Below are 14,373 nucleotides of genomic sequence, written 5' to 3' on the forward strand. Positions count from 1 at the left end.
GCCTAACCCTACCCCAACACACCCCTAGCCCTAACCCTAGCCCTAACCCTAATGGAAAAATGGAAATAAATACATTTTTTTTATTTTATTATTTTTCCCTAACTAAGGGGGTGATAACGGGGGGTTTGATTTACTATTTATGGCGGTTTTTATGTTTGGCGGCTGTCGCACGCTAAAAGACGCTTTTTATTGTAAAAATAGTTTTTGCATCACCACATATTGAGAGCTATAATTTTTCCGTATTTTGACCCACCGAGTCATGTGAGGTCTTATTTTTTGCGGGACGAGTTGACGTTTTTATTGGTACCATTTTCGGGCACGTGAAATTTTTTGATCACTTTTTATTCCGATTTTTGTGACGCAGAATGAACAAAAACCAGCGTTTCATGAATTTCTTTTGGGGGGGTGCGTTTACACCGTTCCGCGTGCGGTAAAATTGATAAAGCGGTTTTATTCTTCGGGTCAGTACGGTTACAGCGATACCTCATTTAGGTCTTTTTTTATGTTTTTGTCGGTTTTATGCAATGAAAACTATTTTATATAAAAAATAATTATTTTTGCATCGCTTTATTCTGCGAGTTATAACTTTTTTATTTTTTCACTGATGATGCTGTATGGCGGCTTGTTTTTTGCGGGACAAGATTACGTTTTCAGCGGTACCATGGATATTTATATGCGTCTTTTTGATCGCGCGTTATTGCACTTTTTGTTTGGCGGTATGATAATAAATCATTATTTTTTGCTTTGTTTTTTATTTTTGTTTTTTAAGGGGTTCGCTAAAGGGGTTAACTATTGGGACAGTTTTATAGGGCAGGTCGTTACGGACGCGGCGATACCTAATATGTGTACTTTTATTGTTTTTTTTTTTTATTATTTTCAAAAAATGAATTTATTGGGGAATATTTTTTTTTTTTTTTACTAATTTATTTGGCGATTTTTTTTAATTTATTTTTACACTTTTTTTTTATTTTTTTTTTACTTTATTACATAGTCCCAGGTGGGACATCACTGTCCTGTGACAGATCGCTGATCTGTCACATCACAGATCACTGTGACAGATCAGCAACCTGTCACAGGCAGTGCACAAGGCTTCCTCATGCCTGCGCTTTGCAGGCACTGAGGAAGCCAGCTTCCCCAGGCCCCCGAAGGCCCCCGTCGCCATCTTGGATTCGGGGGCCTGGAGGAAAGGAGCCCCCCGCAGCAGCGCTGCACATTGCGCTGCCGTGGGGGGCTCAGGGAAGCACGGAGGGAGCCCCCTCCCTGCCGATGCTTCCCTTTAACCCCCGGTACACCGCGATCATGTTTGATCGCGGTGTGCAAGGGGTTAACGTGTCGGGGGTGGTCCGTGACCGCCCCTGACACATTGTGCCGGGTGTCAGCTGTGATAATCAGCTGACACCCGGCCGCGATCAGCGGCGCTCACCACGTGGGCGCCGCTGATCGCGGTAGACGTACTATCCCGTCCCCGGTCATACGGGCCCGGGTACCGTGGACGGGATAGTACGTCTCATGTCAGGAATGGGTTAAAGATATCCTTCTAGAAGATAAAGTCAGTTCAAAGACGGGCAACTAGATTATTACAGGGGCTGGAAGGCCTCTTATATGAGGAGAGGTTGGAAAAGTTGGGCTTGTTTAGCTTAGAGAAAAGACACCTCTGAGGAGATCTCATTTACATGTATAAATATATGGTGTCCAGTACAAAACAATCGCACATGGCTTATTCCTGCCAAGGACCATACTGAGGACCAGGGGTACTCATTATGGGGGGAGTAAGGCGATTCTGGCAGCTAAATAGAAAAGGCCCCGTCACACACAGCGAGATTGCTAGCGAGATCGCTGATTTTGTGACACATCAGCAAACTCACCAGCGATCTCGCCATGTGTGGCAACGATCAGAAAGCTCCCAGCGCTGTAAGCAGACGCTAGGAGCTGGTGTCTAAGGCAAACATCGGGTAACGAAGCGCGCGCATCGCTTAGTTACCCGCTGTGTACCTTGGATACTTGCGTGCTGGCGCTGGGAGCTGGTATCCAAGGTACACAGCGGGTAGCTAAGTGCCGCGCGCTTAGTTACCTGATATTTACCTTGGATACCAGCGTCCTCGCTGGTCCTGATCGCTGGTGAAATCTGCCTGTGTGGCAGCTCACCAGCGATCATGTAGCGAGGCACCAGCGATCCTGACAAGGTCGTATCGTTGTCGGGATCGCTGGTGCATCGTTATGTGTGACGGGGCCTTTAGAGTTGTAAGACTGTGGAATCCCCTATCACAAGAGGTAGTAATGGCAGACATACTAACAGCTTTTACAAAAAAGGGCTGGATGCTTTTATCATAGCCAGTGACATTGTGGGTTATTATCCAGTGATAGAGAATGTATGGTGGTGAGACGTTGAACTTGATAGGCTTATGTCTGTTTTCAAAATATATAACTATGTACTAATGATTGTTTCACTGCCATAATTACAGACATAGATGAATGCCGTATCTCTCCTGACCTCTGCGGACACGGCACTTGTGTTAATACTCCTGGAAGCTTTGAGTGCGAATGCTTTGATGGTTATGAGAGTGGATTCATGATGATGAAGAATTGCATGGGTAAGTATAAAAATGTCATTATGCCGATGACTTTCAATAGATCAGTTGGTTGAACATCCAGACATGTAGTCATTTATGCTTAAAGGTGAATATATATCATAAAGAAAGAGTTCAAAGGTGGGAAAACTCTTTGAAGGATGTGTGAATCTCTAAATTACAGAGGGAAAAATTAATGCAACACCTTCAACAGTATTTACTGCCTATGCTTTTGGACAGCAAGTAGAGAATTTAGGAAGTTGATTTCCCTTACTTCAAATAGAGAAGCACAGTGAAAGAGTAGAGTAATAACTAAATAATTATATATATATATATATATATACACACTTTATATTACATTTTATATTACAGTATTATATACCAGATGTCAAATAAATAGAGGATCAGCTATTCGATCTGATCCCTAATCAACAATAACTGATCTGTTCTTCCTTTCTCTTAAAGACATTGATGAATGCGAACGAGACCCTCTGCTATGTAGAGGTGGAACCTGCATCAACACTGACGGCAGCTTTGAATGTATCTGCCCCTTAGGACATGAGCTAACTGCAGAAGGCAATGCCTGTGTTGGTATGAAAAAATTCAGTATACTTTTTACATAATGAATTGACAAAAAAAAAACTTGAACCTGTAGGGAATTTATGTAATATGAATGCATGTGATTTCCATTTTCTCCAGACATAAATGAGTGCTCCTTGAGTGATAACCTCTGCAAGAACGGCCGATGCGTCAACATGATCGGAACTTACCAATGCTCTTGTGATTCTGGCTTCCAGTCAACTCCTGATCGGCAAGGATGTATGGGTAAGTTATTCAGTCTGGCCAATTTGTGTTCCTGGAATCTACATGTCCCGAAAGAATCTTCTAAGGTTGTGGAAGTTTAGCAGAATAGGTTAGCAGAATTCCCATCTCATGAGCAAAGGAAAGAATCTTGTTACATTCTCAAGTAACACCCTGGAAAGAGGGTGGGAGGGAGTACAATCATGTATGTGTAAAGCAACCAAGAGCGGTAGTCATGACCGAGTTGCTGTCTGGTTACGCTCTGCCACTTTAAAGAAAACCCGTGTCCCAGTGTGCTCTCAGGTGTTGGGTGCCTCTGCTGTCTCCAGGCATCCATTATCAAGAGCCGCTGCATACAACTCAGACAACACCAAGTTCATTTCAACCAACAGAAGTTTACTGGACAGTTCAAGTTCATCAGATTGTAACATGTCGGATAGGGCACATCACTTCTTGTTACTTATTTCCTAAGCACAAGACATTTTCAACCCTACCATTCGTTCCTATACCTATGCCCACAGGCTTCATCAGCCCCAGGGATTTCCTGTCCAGTTCCGCAGAGCACCCGGGACCATTACCTTCCGTTCACGCGGTTCCACGTCCATATTCCCCTGTACAGCAGAGGACGCGATGCGCCCTTTAGCCCCTTTGCCGGGCCTTGAGTTCTTGACACTGCCAGAGTGTCTGCACAGGATTCTAGTATGGCTTTTCACTGCCTTGAACGATTGGTACATGCTGGCCCTAGCATCCCACTGCACTAGAACTTGTCCTTGTTGCTGCACTTCCCTATCTAACAACCATAAGGAAATTAATCCCTTTTGTAATCTGCTTAACCCCCTCCCACTATGGGCTAGTCCCAAACATTAACTGTATCTTATACCTGAACGTTGAGCTAACTCTCCATGCGAGTGGCAGTGGTATATCGTCCTCCCGGCCCCTCCCATCAGTTCCTGGATCATTTTGCCACTTGGCTTCCACATTTTCTCTTCTGTGACATCCCTACCCTCATCATGGGGGATTTCAACATCTCCATTGCTCTTCCCCTCTCCCCATCTGCTGCTCACCTTTTATCTCTAACCTCCTCGTGTGGCCTTTCGCAGCTTACTAATTCTCCAACGCATGAAGACGGAAACTCCCTCGACTTGGTCTTCTCTCGGCTTTGTGCGGTGAATGATTTTGCAAACTCCCCTCTCCCGCTCTCTGACCACAACCTTCTTTCATTCTCTATCAAGAACTGCCAGGCTGCTCAGGTCACCCCCACTGTCCATACTTATAGAAACATACAGGTCATTAACACCCAGAAACTTATGAAGAACTTGCAGTCATCACTGGACCTTATCTCCTCCCTCTCATGTCCTGATTCTGCACTGAAGCATTACAATGAAAGACTTCAAAGTGCCCTGGATGAATTTGCACATCCTATACATAGAACACCACAACACAGACGGCGACAACCCTGGCACACCCTGCAAACACGTTTCCTGCGGCGGTGCTGCGGTCTGTGGAAAAAATCCAATCTACACGAAGATTTCATCCATTATAAGTTTATGATTAGAATATACAACAGTGCCCTTTACCTCTCAAAACAAAAACCTATTTCAACACCCTCGTCACTTCACTGTCCAATAACCCTAAATGTCTCTTTGACACTTTTCATTCTCTACTCAACCCAAAAGTACAGGCCCCAACCACGGAGCTTCGAGCTGATGATCTGACCAATTACTTCAAAGAAAAAATTGACCAGATCCGACAGGAAATTATCTCCCAATCACCTCTTACTATGCACTGTCCTCCCTCCCCCACTGCATCTAGCTCACTCTCTGATTTTGAACCAGTCACAGAAGAAGAAGTAAGCAGGCTCCTTGCATCTTCTCGCCCAACCACTTGCACCAGTGACCCATTACCGTCACATCTCCTCCAGTCTCTTTCCCCTGCTGTCACCACTCACCTAACTAAAATATTTAACCTCTCTCTCTTCTGGTATCTTTCCCTCCTCATGTAAGCATGCAATCATACATCCACTACTTAAAAAACCATCCCTCGACCAAAACTGTGCCGCTAACTATAGACTTGTCTCTAATCTTCCCTTCATATCTATACTCCTGGAACGCCTGGTCCACTCCCTGTCTCTAATCTTCCCTTCATCTCTATACTCCTGGAACGCCTGGTCCACTCCCGTCTTATGCGCTATCTCTTTGACAACTCTCTTCTCGACCCTCTCCAATCCGGTTTCCGCTCTTTACACTCTACTGAAACTGCCCTCACTAAAGTCTCTAATGATCTACTAACAGCTACATAAATCAAATGGTCATTACTCCATGCTAATTCTCTTGGATCTCTCTGCAGCATTCGACACTGTGGAGTATCAGCTCCTCCTCACTATGCTCCGTTCAATTGGCCTCAAGGACACAGTTCTCTCCTGGTTCTCCACCTATCTCTCTGACCGCTCCTTTACTGTATCTTTTGCTGGTTCCTCCTCCTCTCATCTTCCCCTTACTGTTGGGGTTCCTCAAGGATCAGTCCTAGGCCCCCTCCTCTTCTCTTTGTACACTGCCCCTATTGGTCAAACAATCATTAGATTTGGTTTCCAGTACCATCTCTATGCTGATGACACCCAATTATATGCTTCTTCTCCTGACATCACGCCTGCCTTTCTATAAAACACCACCGATTGTCTAAACGCTGTGTCTAACATCATGTCCTCACTTTATCTGAAACTGAACCTGTCAAAGACTGAACTCCTTGTGTTTCCTCCCGCTACTAATGTACCTACACCCGACATTGCCATTTCGATGTGTGGTTCCACTGTTACTCCCCTGCAACATGCCTGCTGTCTTGATGTCATACTTGACTCCGAGCTTTCCTTTGCCCCCCACATCCGATCACTGGCTCGCTCTTGTTATCTGCACCTCAAAAACATTTCTAAAATTCGACCTTTTCTTACTTTTGACCCCGCAAAAACTCTTACTGTTTCTCTTATTCATTCTCGTCTCGACTATTGTAACTCTCTTCTAATCAGTCTCCCTCTTACCAAACTCTTCCCCCTCCAATCTGTCTTGAATGCTGCAGCCAGGATCATATTCCTCACCAATCGTTATACTGATGCCTCTACTTTGTGCCAGTCCATACACTGGCTACCCATCCACTCCAGAATCCGGTACAAACTTATTACCCTCACCCACAAAGCTCTCCATGGCTCAGCACCACCCTACATCTCCTCCCTTGTTTCAGTCTACCAACCTACCCACGCCCTCCGTTCTGCTGATGACCTGAGGTTAGCATCCTCAATAATCAGAACCTCCCACTCCCGTCTCCAAGACTATACAAGTGCTGCACCAATTCTTTGGAATGCACTTGCCAGGTCAATACGATTAGTCCCCAATCCCTAAAATTTTAAGCGTACCCTGAAAACGCATTTATTCTGACTGGCCTACCACCTCAACACATTAGCCTAATCTATCCCTGTGTGGCACAGTCAAAAGTTTTACCATAACCAGGTTCCCTGCATCATGTTCTCAAATGCTTTATGCATCTATTAGCCCTCTGTGTCTGTACACACACTTAACATTATGGCTGGTCCATACAATCAGTGCAATTGTTACCACCCACCTTTCGTGTCTACCTTTTTTCCTCATAGATTGTAAGCTTGTGAGCAGGGCCCTCATTCCTCTTGGAATTTGTTATGATCTATGTGATTATTGGTGTGCTGTAATGTCTATCGTCTGTACAAGTCCCCTATGAAATGTAAAGTGCTGCGCAATATGTCGGCGCTATAGAAATAAAATTTTTTATTATTATTATTAGTATTATTAACTACAGTTACTATCCTTTAACTGTATGCACTAAGCCTATTCTTATCTTTTGTCCTATACCGCTGCCACATACTATGCATTTTATACTTCTGATTACTATATTAACAGTCTATGGCTTGATAAAGGACATGTGTGGCCATAATTGACATCCATAAATTGTTCAACCGGAGGCGAGCATCTGTTGCCTTGGTTCCTGGCTGTTTATACCTGGACAATGCTGTTGAGAGTTGTACCAAACTTGCAGGGACTACAGAGTGGTGCACGGGAATATGCTATTGGAATAGGATATCCTTGTCATCACCTCTGTTTCTATCATGGTCCTGGTCTCTCTATATCTTTGTTTCTGTCACTATTCCACTCTCTTTTTAGTTCATTTTTTGTGCTCTTTGTCTCGTTCCCATGCTCATTCTTGCTTGGTTCTCCTATGTTGTGTTTGCATGTGACCTGCTTCTATGGGTCAGGTCTATGCTTCAACTACATCTGGTGTATACTGTGATGCTTTTGGTTTCCAACTTTTTAGTTATCGCACTCCGTGGGCCAGACAGGTTAACCGAAGGATCGGATGTGTGGCAGTTTGCCAGTTCTGCTCTGCACCAATGTTATATCTGGAATTGTAAACTTTCTATCAAATCATTCTTTTATATAAAGGATGTGCATGCACAACAGTCTACTGAAAATTCTGAAATGGCCATAAAGATCTAGAAACTTTCAGAAACAACAGGAAGCTTGCACCGTAAATTCCATTCATGATAGTTTCTAGATCCTATGCTATAATGTTGGGTTTTCTTTAGCTGAAATTGAGGTGATGGGCAAGGGGAGCTCTACAATATGGGTTTTCAGGTGGCCTCATGTTATCCGTTACAGAGCCTGAGGGAAGGAGTTGAGATGTAGGAAGATTTCTCTTGTGTTACGTATCCTTGTACTGAAGCTAGCATATATGCACAATGCTTTGTTGCAGATATTGATGAATGCACAATCATGAATGGAGGATGTGATACCCAATGTACCAACTCGGAAGGCAGCTATGAATGCAGCTGTAACGAGGGCTATGCCCTTATGCCTGACAAGAGATCCTGTGCTGGTAAGAAATGGCATAAATTGGTATTTATAGTGTATGGAATAATGGGTTCATATTATGAAGAGTAGATGTTGCTTGTAATCAGGTCAGTTTTATTTTATCATCGTCCACGCATACATTTCTAACATAGAATTTCATAAACCCTAGATATTGATGAATGTGAGGACAACCCAGACATCTGTGATGGTGGACAATGTACAAACATTCCTGGAGAATATCGTTGTTTATGCTTTGATGGTTTCATGGCGTCTCTGGATATGAAGACATGTATAGGTAAAGTAGTTCAACTTTTCTATGACCAGCTTATTACGGTAATTCTACTTGTGTTCAGTTTATTTCATTAACATATTCTACTCTTTTTTATAGATGTCAATGAGTGTGACCTCAACCCTAACATCTGCCTACACGGAGAGTGTGAAAACACCAAGGGCTCATTCATCTGCCACTGTCAGTTGGGTTACTTTGTGAAGAAGGGAACCACTGGATGTACAGGTATATATTTTTTTCCACTGCACCTCTTACAAAGAACTGGTAATATGTATCACATACACTAATAGACCATTTATTCTTATTGCTGTAGACGTTGATGAATGTGAAATAGGCGCTCACAACTGTGATGTCCATGCATCTTGTATCAATGTACCCGGCAGCTTCAAATGCAAGTGCCAAACAGGCTGGGTTGGAGATGGACTTAAATGTGTTGGTAAGTAAGACTTATATGTGTTTTATGTAAAATAATTTTAAAGACCTAATTCTAGGCAGAATAAGTTCAGGCTTGTCACATTTACTTCATCTTAAGGAGTGGGGAGATGTTGAATCAGAAGAGATAAAAGTCAAGAGAGAGTGCCATTTTGTCTACCTTGACTGTTATCATTATAAGATGTACAAATGTCCCTGGAAGGGTATACGTGGCATGTGTTACTGCATCTTCAGTGATATCTACATCGTGCATAAAAGCAGAGGAAATTATCATTATCTAGCATGATAAAGTAGCAAATGAAGTGCAGAACCTACAAAAAAAAACAGAACATAGTGGATAATCCTTCCACTACTAACGTCCTCTGTCCCAGCACCTTACAAATAATTATAGATATGGTTTTCTAGTCCTTACATTTAATACTTTGATAGCATTTCTATTTGGTTTCGGTGGCCTAATTTGAACCTTGTTTTCATCCCTTTTTCAGATCTTGATGAATGCTCCTCAGAAGACCACAATTGCAATGTCAATGCCAATTGCGTGAACACTCCTGGATCATACCGGTGCACATGCAGTGAGGGTTTCAATGGGGATGGCTTTTCTTGCTCAGGTACTGTAACTGAGTTAAAAAGAAATAGAAACTATTCCATTACCTTGCAAACATTTCAGAAATGCACACATAGTACAGTAGTATAGTATCAGTTGGTGAACTTTCAACTACGAAAAACTTTAGTAGTTCACTTTGAGAGTATTTGTGCAATAGGTTGTTGGGAATTGCGTCTTTATACAAATTCGGCAAACATGAAAGCATTCAGCCTTGTACGATCTGTCCGGAAAAGGAGCCTAAGAGAGCATAACCTGGAGATCTACAGGAACAAAAAGCCAGTGGAGGACCCCATGAGCCTCCTCTTCAACATGAATGAGTGCTACTGGTGCCCTGCATTCTGCAAAACAAGGTCAGCAAGATGGAAATCCTCCAGCATGTCATAGATTACATCCTAAATCTGAAGATCACCCTGGACTCTCACCCTAGCATTGTTAGCCTGCATCACCCAAGTATGTTCGACCCTACTCCCACCAGAAGTCCCCTGACAATCCTCAATACAGACATTGGCATCCTGACACTGCAGGTGTCAGATTTGTCATCATAGATCATCACGATTGAGCACAAAGTTCTATGTAGTTAAGCAAAATGGTGTGTTTTTCTTTGCACAACATGGCTACAAGACAAGACTAATCTGCATTGGTACAGAAGCTTGTGGAACAAGGGGATTCAATGTGGTTGTGCAAATTAAGTAAAATGTGTCCTTTGTAAAGTTCAAAATGGGCCTCCAGCAACAATACAGCTACTCCCAGCAGAGATCCACAGTTTAGATATTAGTTATTGCACAGTTATAAAGATCAATAATCCCAATAATTGTAACTATTCTAATGTTCTGTGCAAGAAATTACTGTCTATTTAGAGGCAATTATGTGCTTTCCATATAACTTATATGATAAACCATAGAACCTAGTAAAGTGATCACTTCTTTTGTATGATGCTTATTACACCGCCTCAAACACCGAATCTGATATTGTCATGTTACCACCACCTAGTCCCAGTCTACTGTTAAGATGTTCTTTTGCAATTTTCCATAGATGTTGATGAGTGTGCGGACAATGTGAACCTGTGTGACAATGGCCACTGCTTAAATGCCCCTGGAGGTTACCGCTGCGAATGTGAGATGGGTTTCACTCCAACAGAGGACAGCAAGGCTTGCCAAGGTTAGTGATATCATATGCTTGTATCATACGTAGAAGGAAATGGCTTGTGGCTAACAAGTGAGTATTCGGGACATGATTGTGTCTGAATCTTATGTTTTCAGATATCGATGAGTGTACATTCCAGAATATTTGTGTCTTTGGCACTTGTCAGAACCTGCCAGGAATGTTCCGTTGTGTCTGCGATGATGGCTATGAGCTGGACAGAAGTGGAGGAAATTGTACCGGTAAGTTAATCCTAATGGATGCATTCCAGTTAGAGTTAATCAAACCTGTTGAAATTTGAATTTGCAAGGTTTTTTGGGGCCGTTTCATGCAAATTAAATTCCAAATTGTTTGGGGAGCTATGAAATTCAGGAAATTTGAAGTTGATGCTCTACAGATCAATCCAATTATCTCTAGTTTCTAGTCTTTCACAATTTCGATGCTTAGTTGAGAAGTAAAAGATGTAAATGCCAGTGAGGATTTATGGCACATGCTTATTTCCAGAAGCAACGTCTAGGAGAAAACACTGTGTGCACAACTGTGGTGGTGCCGAGGTAGGTTCCCAAACCATATATAATAAAATGAAAACCTGGCACTCAATTTAATGCTTAGTGGAACAATTTATTATAGTACCAAAAACGTTTCGGTCAGTGTAGACCTTCATCCGTCACTTGCTAAGAAATTGAGTGTAGTTTTAATGGAGGGCGCTTTATAAATGTCCGTGTAAAGCCAATAGTCAGTGTGGACAAGCGGTGGAAACCCGCGTCCAGGAGGACCAGGCTCACGCTCTCCCTGCCACAGATTAAGATTTACCTGCGTTTCAGCAGCACACTGACTATTGGCTTTACAGGGACATTTATAAAGCGCCCTCCATTAAAACTACACTCAATATCTTAGCACGTAACTGATGAAGGTCTACACTGACCGAAACGTTTTTGGTACTACAATAAATTGTTCCACTAAGCATTAAGTTGAGTGCCATGTTTTCATTTTATTATTTCCAGAAGCAAGACCGGTATTGTTTTCCCTATGAAAAAAAATCGTATATCGAACGATACGCTTCTAGTTTATTGGTGCGCAAAAAAAATTAGATCAACCATATAATATCCGATTTTTACGGATACATTGCAATTATTAACCAAGGAAACTGTTTTGGTCTTGTCAATTTTATTCACTGATTATAAAAGAAGATGCTGTACGGATGACAACACAGAAGAAAAATCATTTGCTTTTTTGGATGAAAAGTGGATTTTCTTTTTATACGCTACGTGATCATTGTCTAATTGTGTGTTCACCAATGCAGTAGTTCATGCATATTTTACACCACCAAAGTATTTCTTGGGCTGATCTAATAGAACAGCCAATGTTTCTGTGCGGACTATATATTCAATCTTACACATTGCCTTTTCCACTAGATGTGAACGAGTGTGCTGACCCAGTGAATTGCATCAATGGATTGTGTGTGAACACACCCGGCAGCTACTTGTGCAACTGTCCACAGGATTTTGAGTTGAACCCCACCGGTGTGGGCTGTGTCGGTAAGTAAATGTATTCAATGATTAATATAAAGAGTTTGGCTTTAGCACAATGTCTAAATATGTCTCTGAACTGCATCTTTATTCTGGATATTAATGCAGATACTCGTGTTGGAAATTGCTACTTGGAAACTCTGACGAGAGGAGATGCTGGCCTTGCTTGCAGTGCAGAGATCGGAGTCGGAGTTACAAGAGCGTCTTGCTGCTGCTCTTTGGGACGTGCTTGGGGTAACCCATGTGAAAGCTGCCCTCTTGGCAACTCCAGTAAGTAGAAAAGCTTTCTATTTCTAGACGGAAATAAAATAGCTTTCAGGAAGATCAGTAGAAGATTATGTTGGGACATAAAGAGATCCGCTTTATCTTTCAGCTGAATACAAGACTCTGTGTCCAGGAGGAGAGGGATTCAGACCAAACCCCATTACAGTCATTTTGGAAGGTGAGAAGCATGACCTAGCCCTCTGAATCTATAATAAACCTTCTTCACATTGTGATTTTTAGCGTCACATAGGTCCACATTTTTGAAAAGTGGTATCATTCCACCGAATTTGTAAGTTAAAACTAAACTACTTTATTGACTTATGTTGTAGCACATTTCTGACTACAGATATCCTTTTTTGGCCAATTTTTTCCTACCATACATCACTGCTATTAAAGGGGTTGGCCACTTTATATGTATTTAACGGGTTTAAAACAGCAAATTATGAAGCTTATTATTATAAATCTATTACAAGCTCAGTGCCATTTTCTTACATTGTGAAGTGCTGCCCCCTTTTTATTGCAGCCTGTTCCATGAACCGCATAGCACTCCCGTCCTGATCATAACCGCTGATGAATAGGCACGTAACCAGACCGGGCCATCTGCCACCTTTCCACTCCACTTTTATAAAGTGATGCGCATGGCGCAAACATTTCCAAATTATCATGTACATAGTTAATTAGTCCATCCCAGAGCAAACCTTATAAAATGCACCAGAAAAGGCACAAATATATTGATGAATATGGACCACTTTATTTTTCGAAATATCTCATTTTTGTGATCTACAGATATTGATGAATGCCAGGAACTACCTGGTCTGTGTCAGGGTGGAAACTGTGTGAACACCTTCGGAAGCTTCCAGTGCGAGTGCCCACTTGGCTACTATCTGAATGAGGAAACCCGCATTTGTGAAGGTTGATGGACAAACTAATAATATTCGGGATCCTTCTCATAACACAATGAGCTATTCTGCAACTGATTTCTATTCTCCCTGTTTTCAGATATTGACGAGTGCTCTGCCCACATTGGCATTTGTGGCCCTGGTACCTGCTATAATACATTAGGGAACTACACATGTGTTTGCCCCCCTGAGTACATGCAAGTCAATGGTGGAAACAACTGTATGGGTATGTATGATCATCTTCTACATGTTAAGCATTTCCTCTGTGCTTTTGTTCTTGATGTATGCACGCCGTACCAACATACACATAATGCAGAAATCTTCTCTACACATAATATCTAGAAGTATGTGTGATGCTTTGGACAATACCAGGTCACTGATACATTGCCCATTCATCACTAATATGCTGAACCACAGTGCATTACATGTCAAAGAACAGCGACACGGCAAGTATTATCATTGATATTAGCTCTTCCTAAATGTCCCTTATTCCTTACTTATGGCATATTTGTCCTTGACTTCAGATATGAGGAAGAGTGTGTGTTATCGTAACTACAATGACACGTGTGAGAATGAGCTGTCAACCAACATGACAAAGAAAATGTGCTGCTGCTCCTACAATATTGGCAAAGCCTGGAACAAACCGTGTGAACCGTGTCCTGTCCCTGCTAGTCGTAAGTATTATGTTCTTACCCATAAAGCGTGCAATCTCAGGTTAGACATAATCTGCCAATGTACATACCAGAAGTCATCCAGGTCTGTGACCTACATGATTGCCACTGTTGGATTATACTTACGTATTTCAATATATTTAGGCTACTTTCACACATCAGGTTTTCGGCGTCAGGCGCGATCCGGCGTCGTGCCGGAATGCCGGATCCGGCAAATGTTTTGTAAAACCTGATGTGCCGGATCCGGTTTTCTGCCGGATCCGTCTTGTTCTTGACAGACAAAACCGGATCCGTCTCATCCGGTTCATC

The 14,373-nt window shown here is 42.3% G+C and overlaps 1 protein-coding gene and 1 pseudogene across 1 annotated transcript in view; both read left to right on the forward strand.

Annotated features, from left to right (window-relative positions):
• Positions 1 to 14,373, forward strand: part of LOC141049088 (fibrillin-2-like) — a 293,475-nt gene that overhangs the window by 234,705 nt on the left and 44,397 nt on the right. The window contains exons 26-41 of the mRNA XM_073545236.1: positions 2,463 to 2,591; positions 3,033 to 3,158; positions 3,267 to 3,392; positions 8,139 to 8,261; positions 8,406 to 8,531; positions 8,625 to 8,750; positions 8,839 to 8,961; positions 9,443 to 9,565; positions 10,594 to 10,719; positions 10,821 to 10,943; positions 12,117 to 12,239; positions 12,339 to 12,500; positions 12,604 to 12,672; positions 13,281 to 13,406; positions 13,494 to 13,619; positions 13,918 to 14,067. Of these exons, the coding sequence (XP_073401337.1) occupies positions 2,463 to 2,591; positions 3,033 to 3,158; positions 3,267 to 3,392; positions 8,139 to 8,261; positions 8,406 to 8,531; positions 8,625 to 8,750; positions 8,839 to 8,961; positions 9,443 to 9,565; positions 10,594 to 10,719; positions 10,821 to 10,943; positions 12,117 to 12,239; positions 12,339 to 12,500; positions 12,604 to 12,672; positions 13,281 to 13,406; positions 13,494 to 13,619; positions 13,918 to 14,067 (2,007 nt within the window). The remainder of the gene's footprint in view (positions 1 to 2,462; positions 2,592 to 3,032; positions 3,159 to 3,266; positions 3,393 to 8,138; positions 8,262 to 8,405; positions 8,532 to 8,624; positions 8,751 to 8,838; positions 8,962 to 9,442; positions 9,566 to 10,593; positions 10,720 to 10,820; positions 10,944 to 12,116; positions 12,240 to 12,338; positions 12,501 to 12,603; positions 12,673 to 13,280; positions 13,407 to 13,493; positions 13,620 to 13,917; positions 14,068 to 14,373) is intronic.
• On the forward strand, positions 9,757 to 10,142 carry LOC141051244 (DNA-binding protein inhibitor ID-2-like; annotated as a pseudogene).

The sequence above is a fragment of the Dendrobates tinctorius genome, unplaced genomic scaffold, assembly GCF_039654945.1.
Source record: "Dendrobates tinctorius isolate UK_male_01 unplaced genomic scaffold, ASM3965494v1 ptg000011l, whole genome shotgun sequence".
Classification (NCBI taxonomy): domain Eukaryota; kingdom Metazoa; phylum Chordata; class Amphibia; order Anura; family Dendrobatidae; genus Dendrobates; species Dendrobates tinctorius.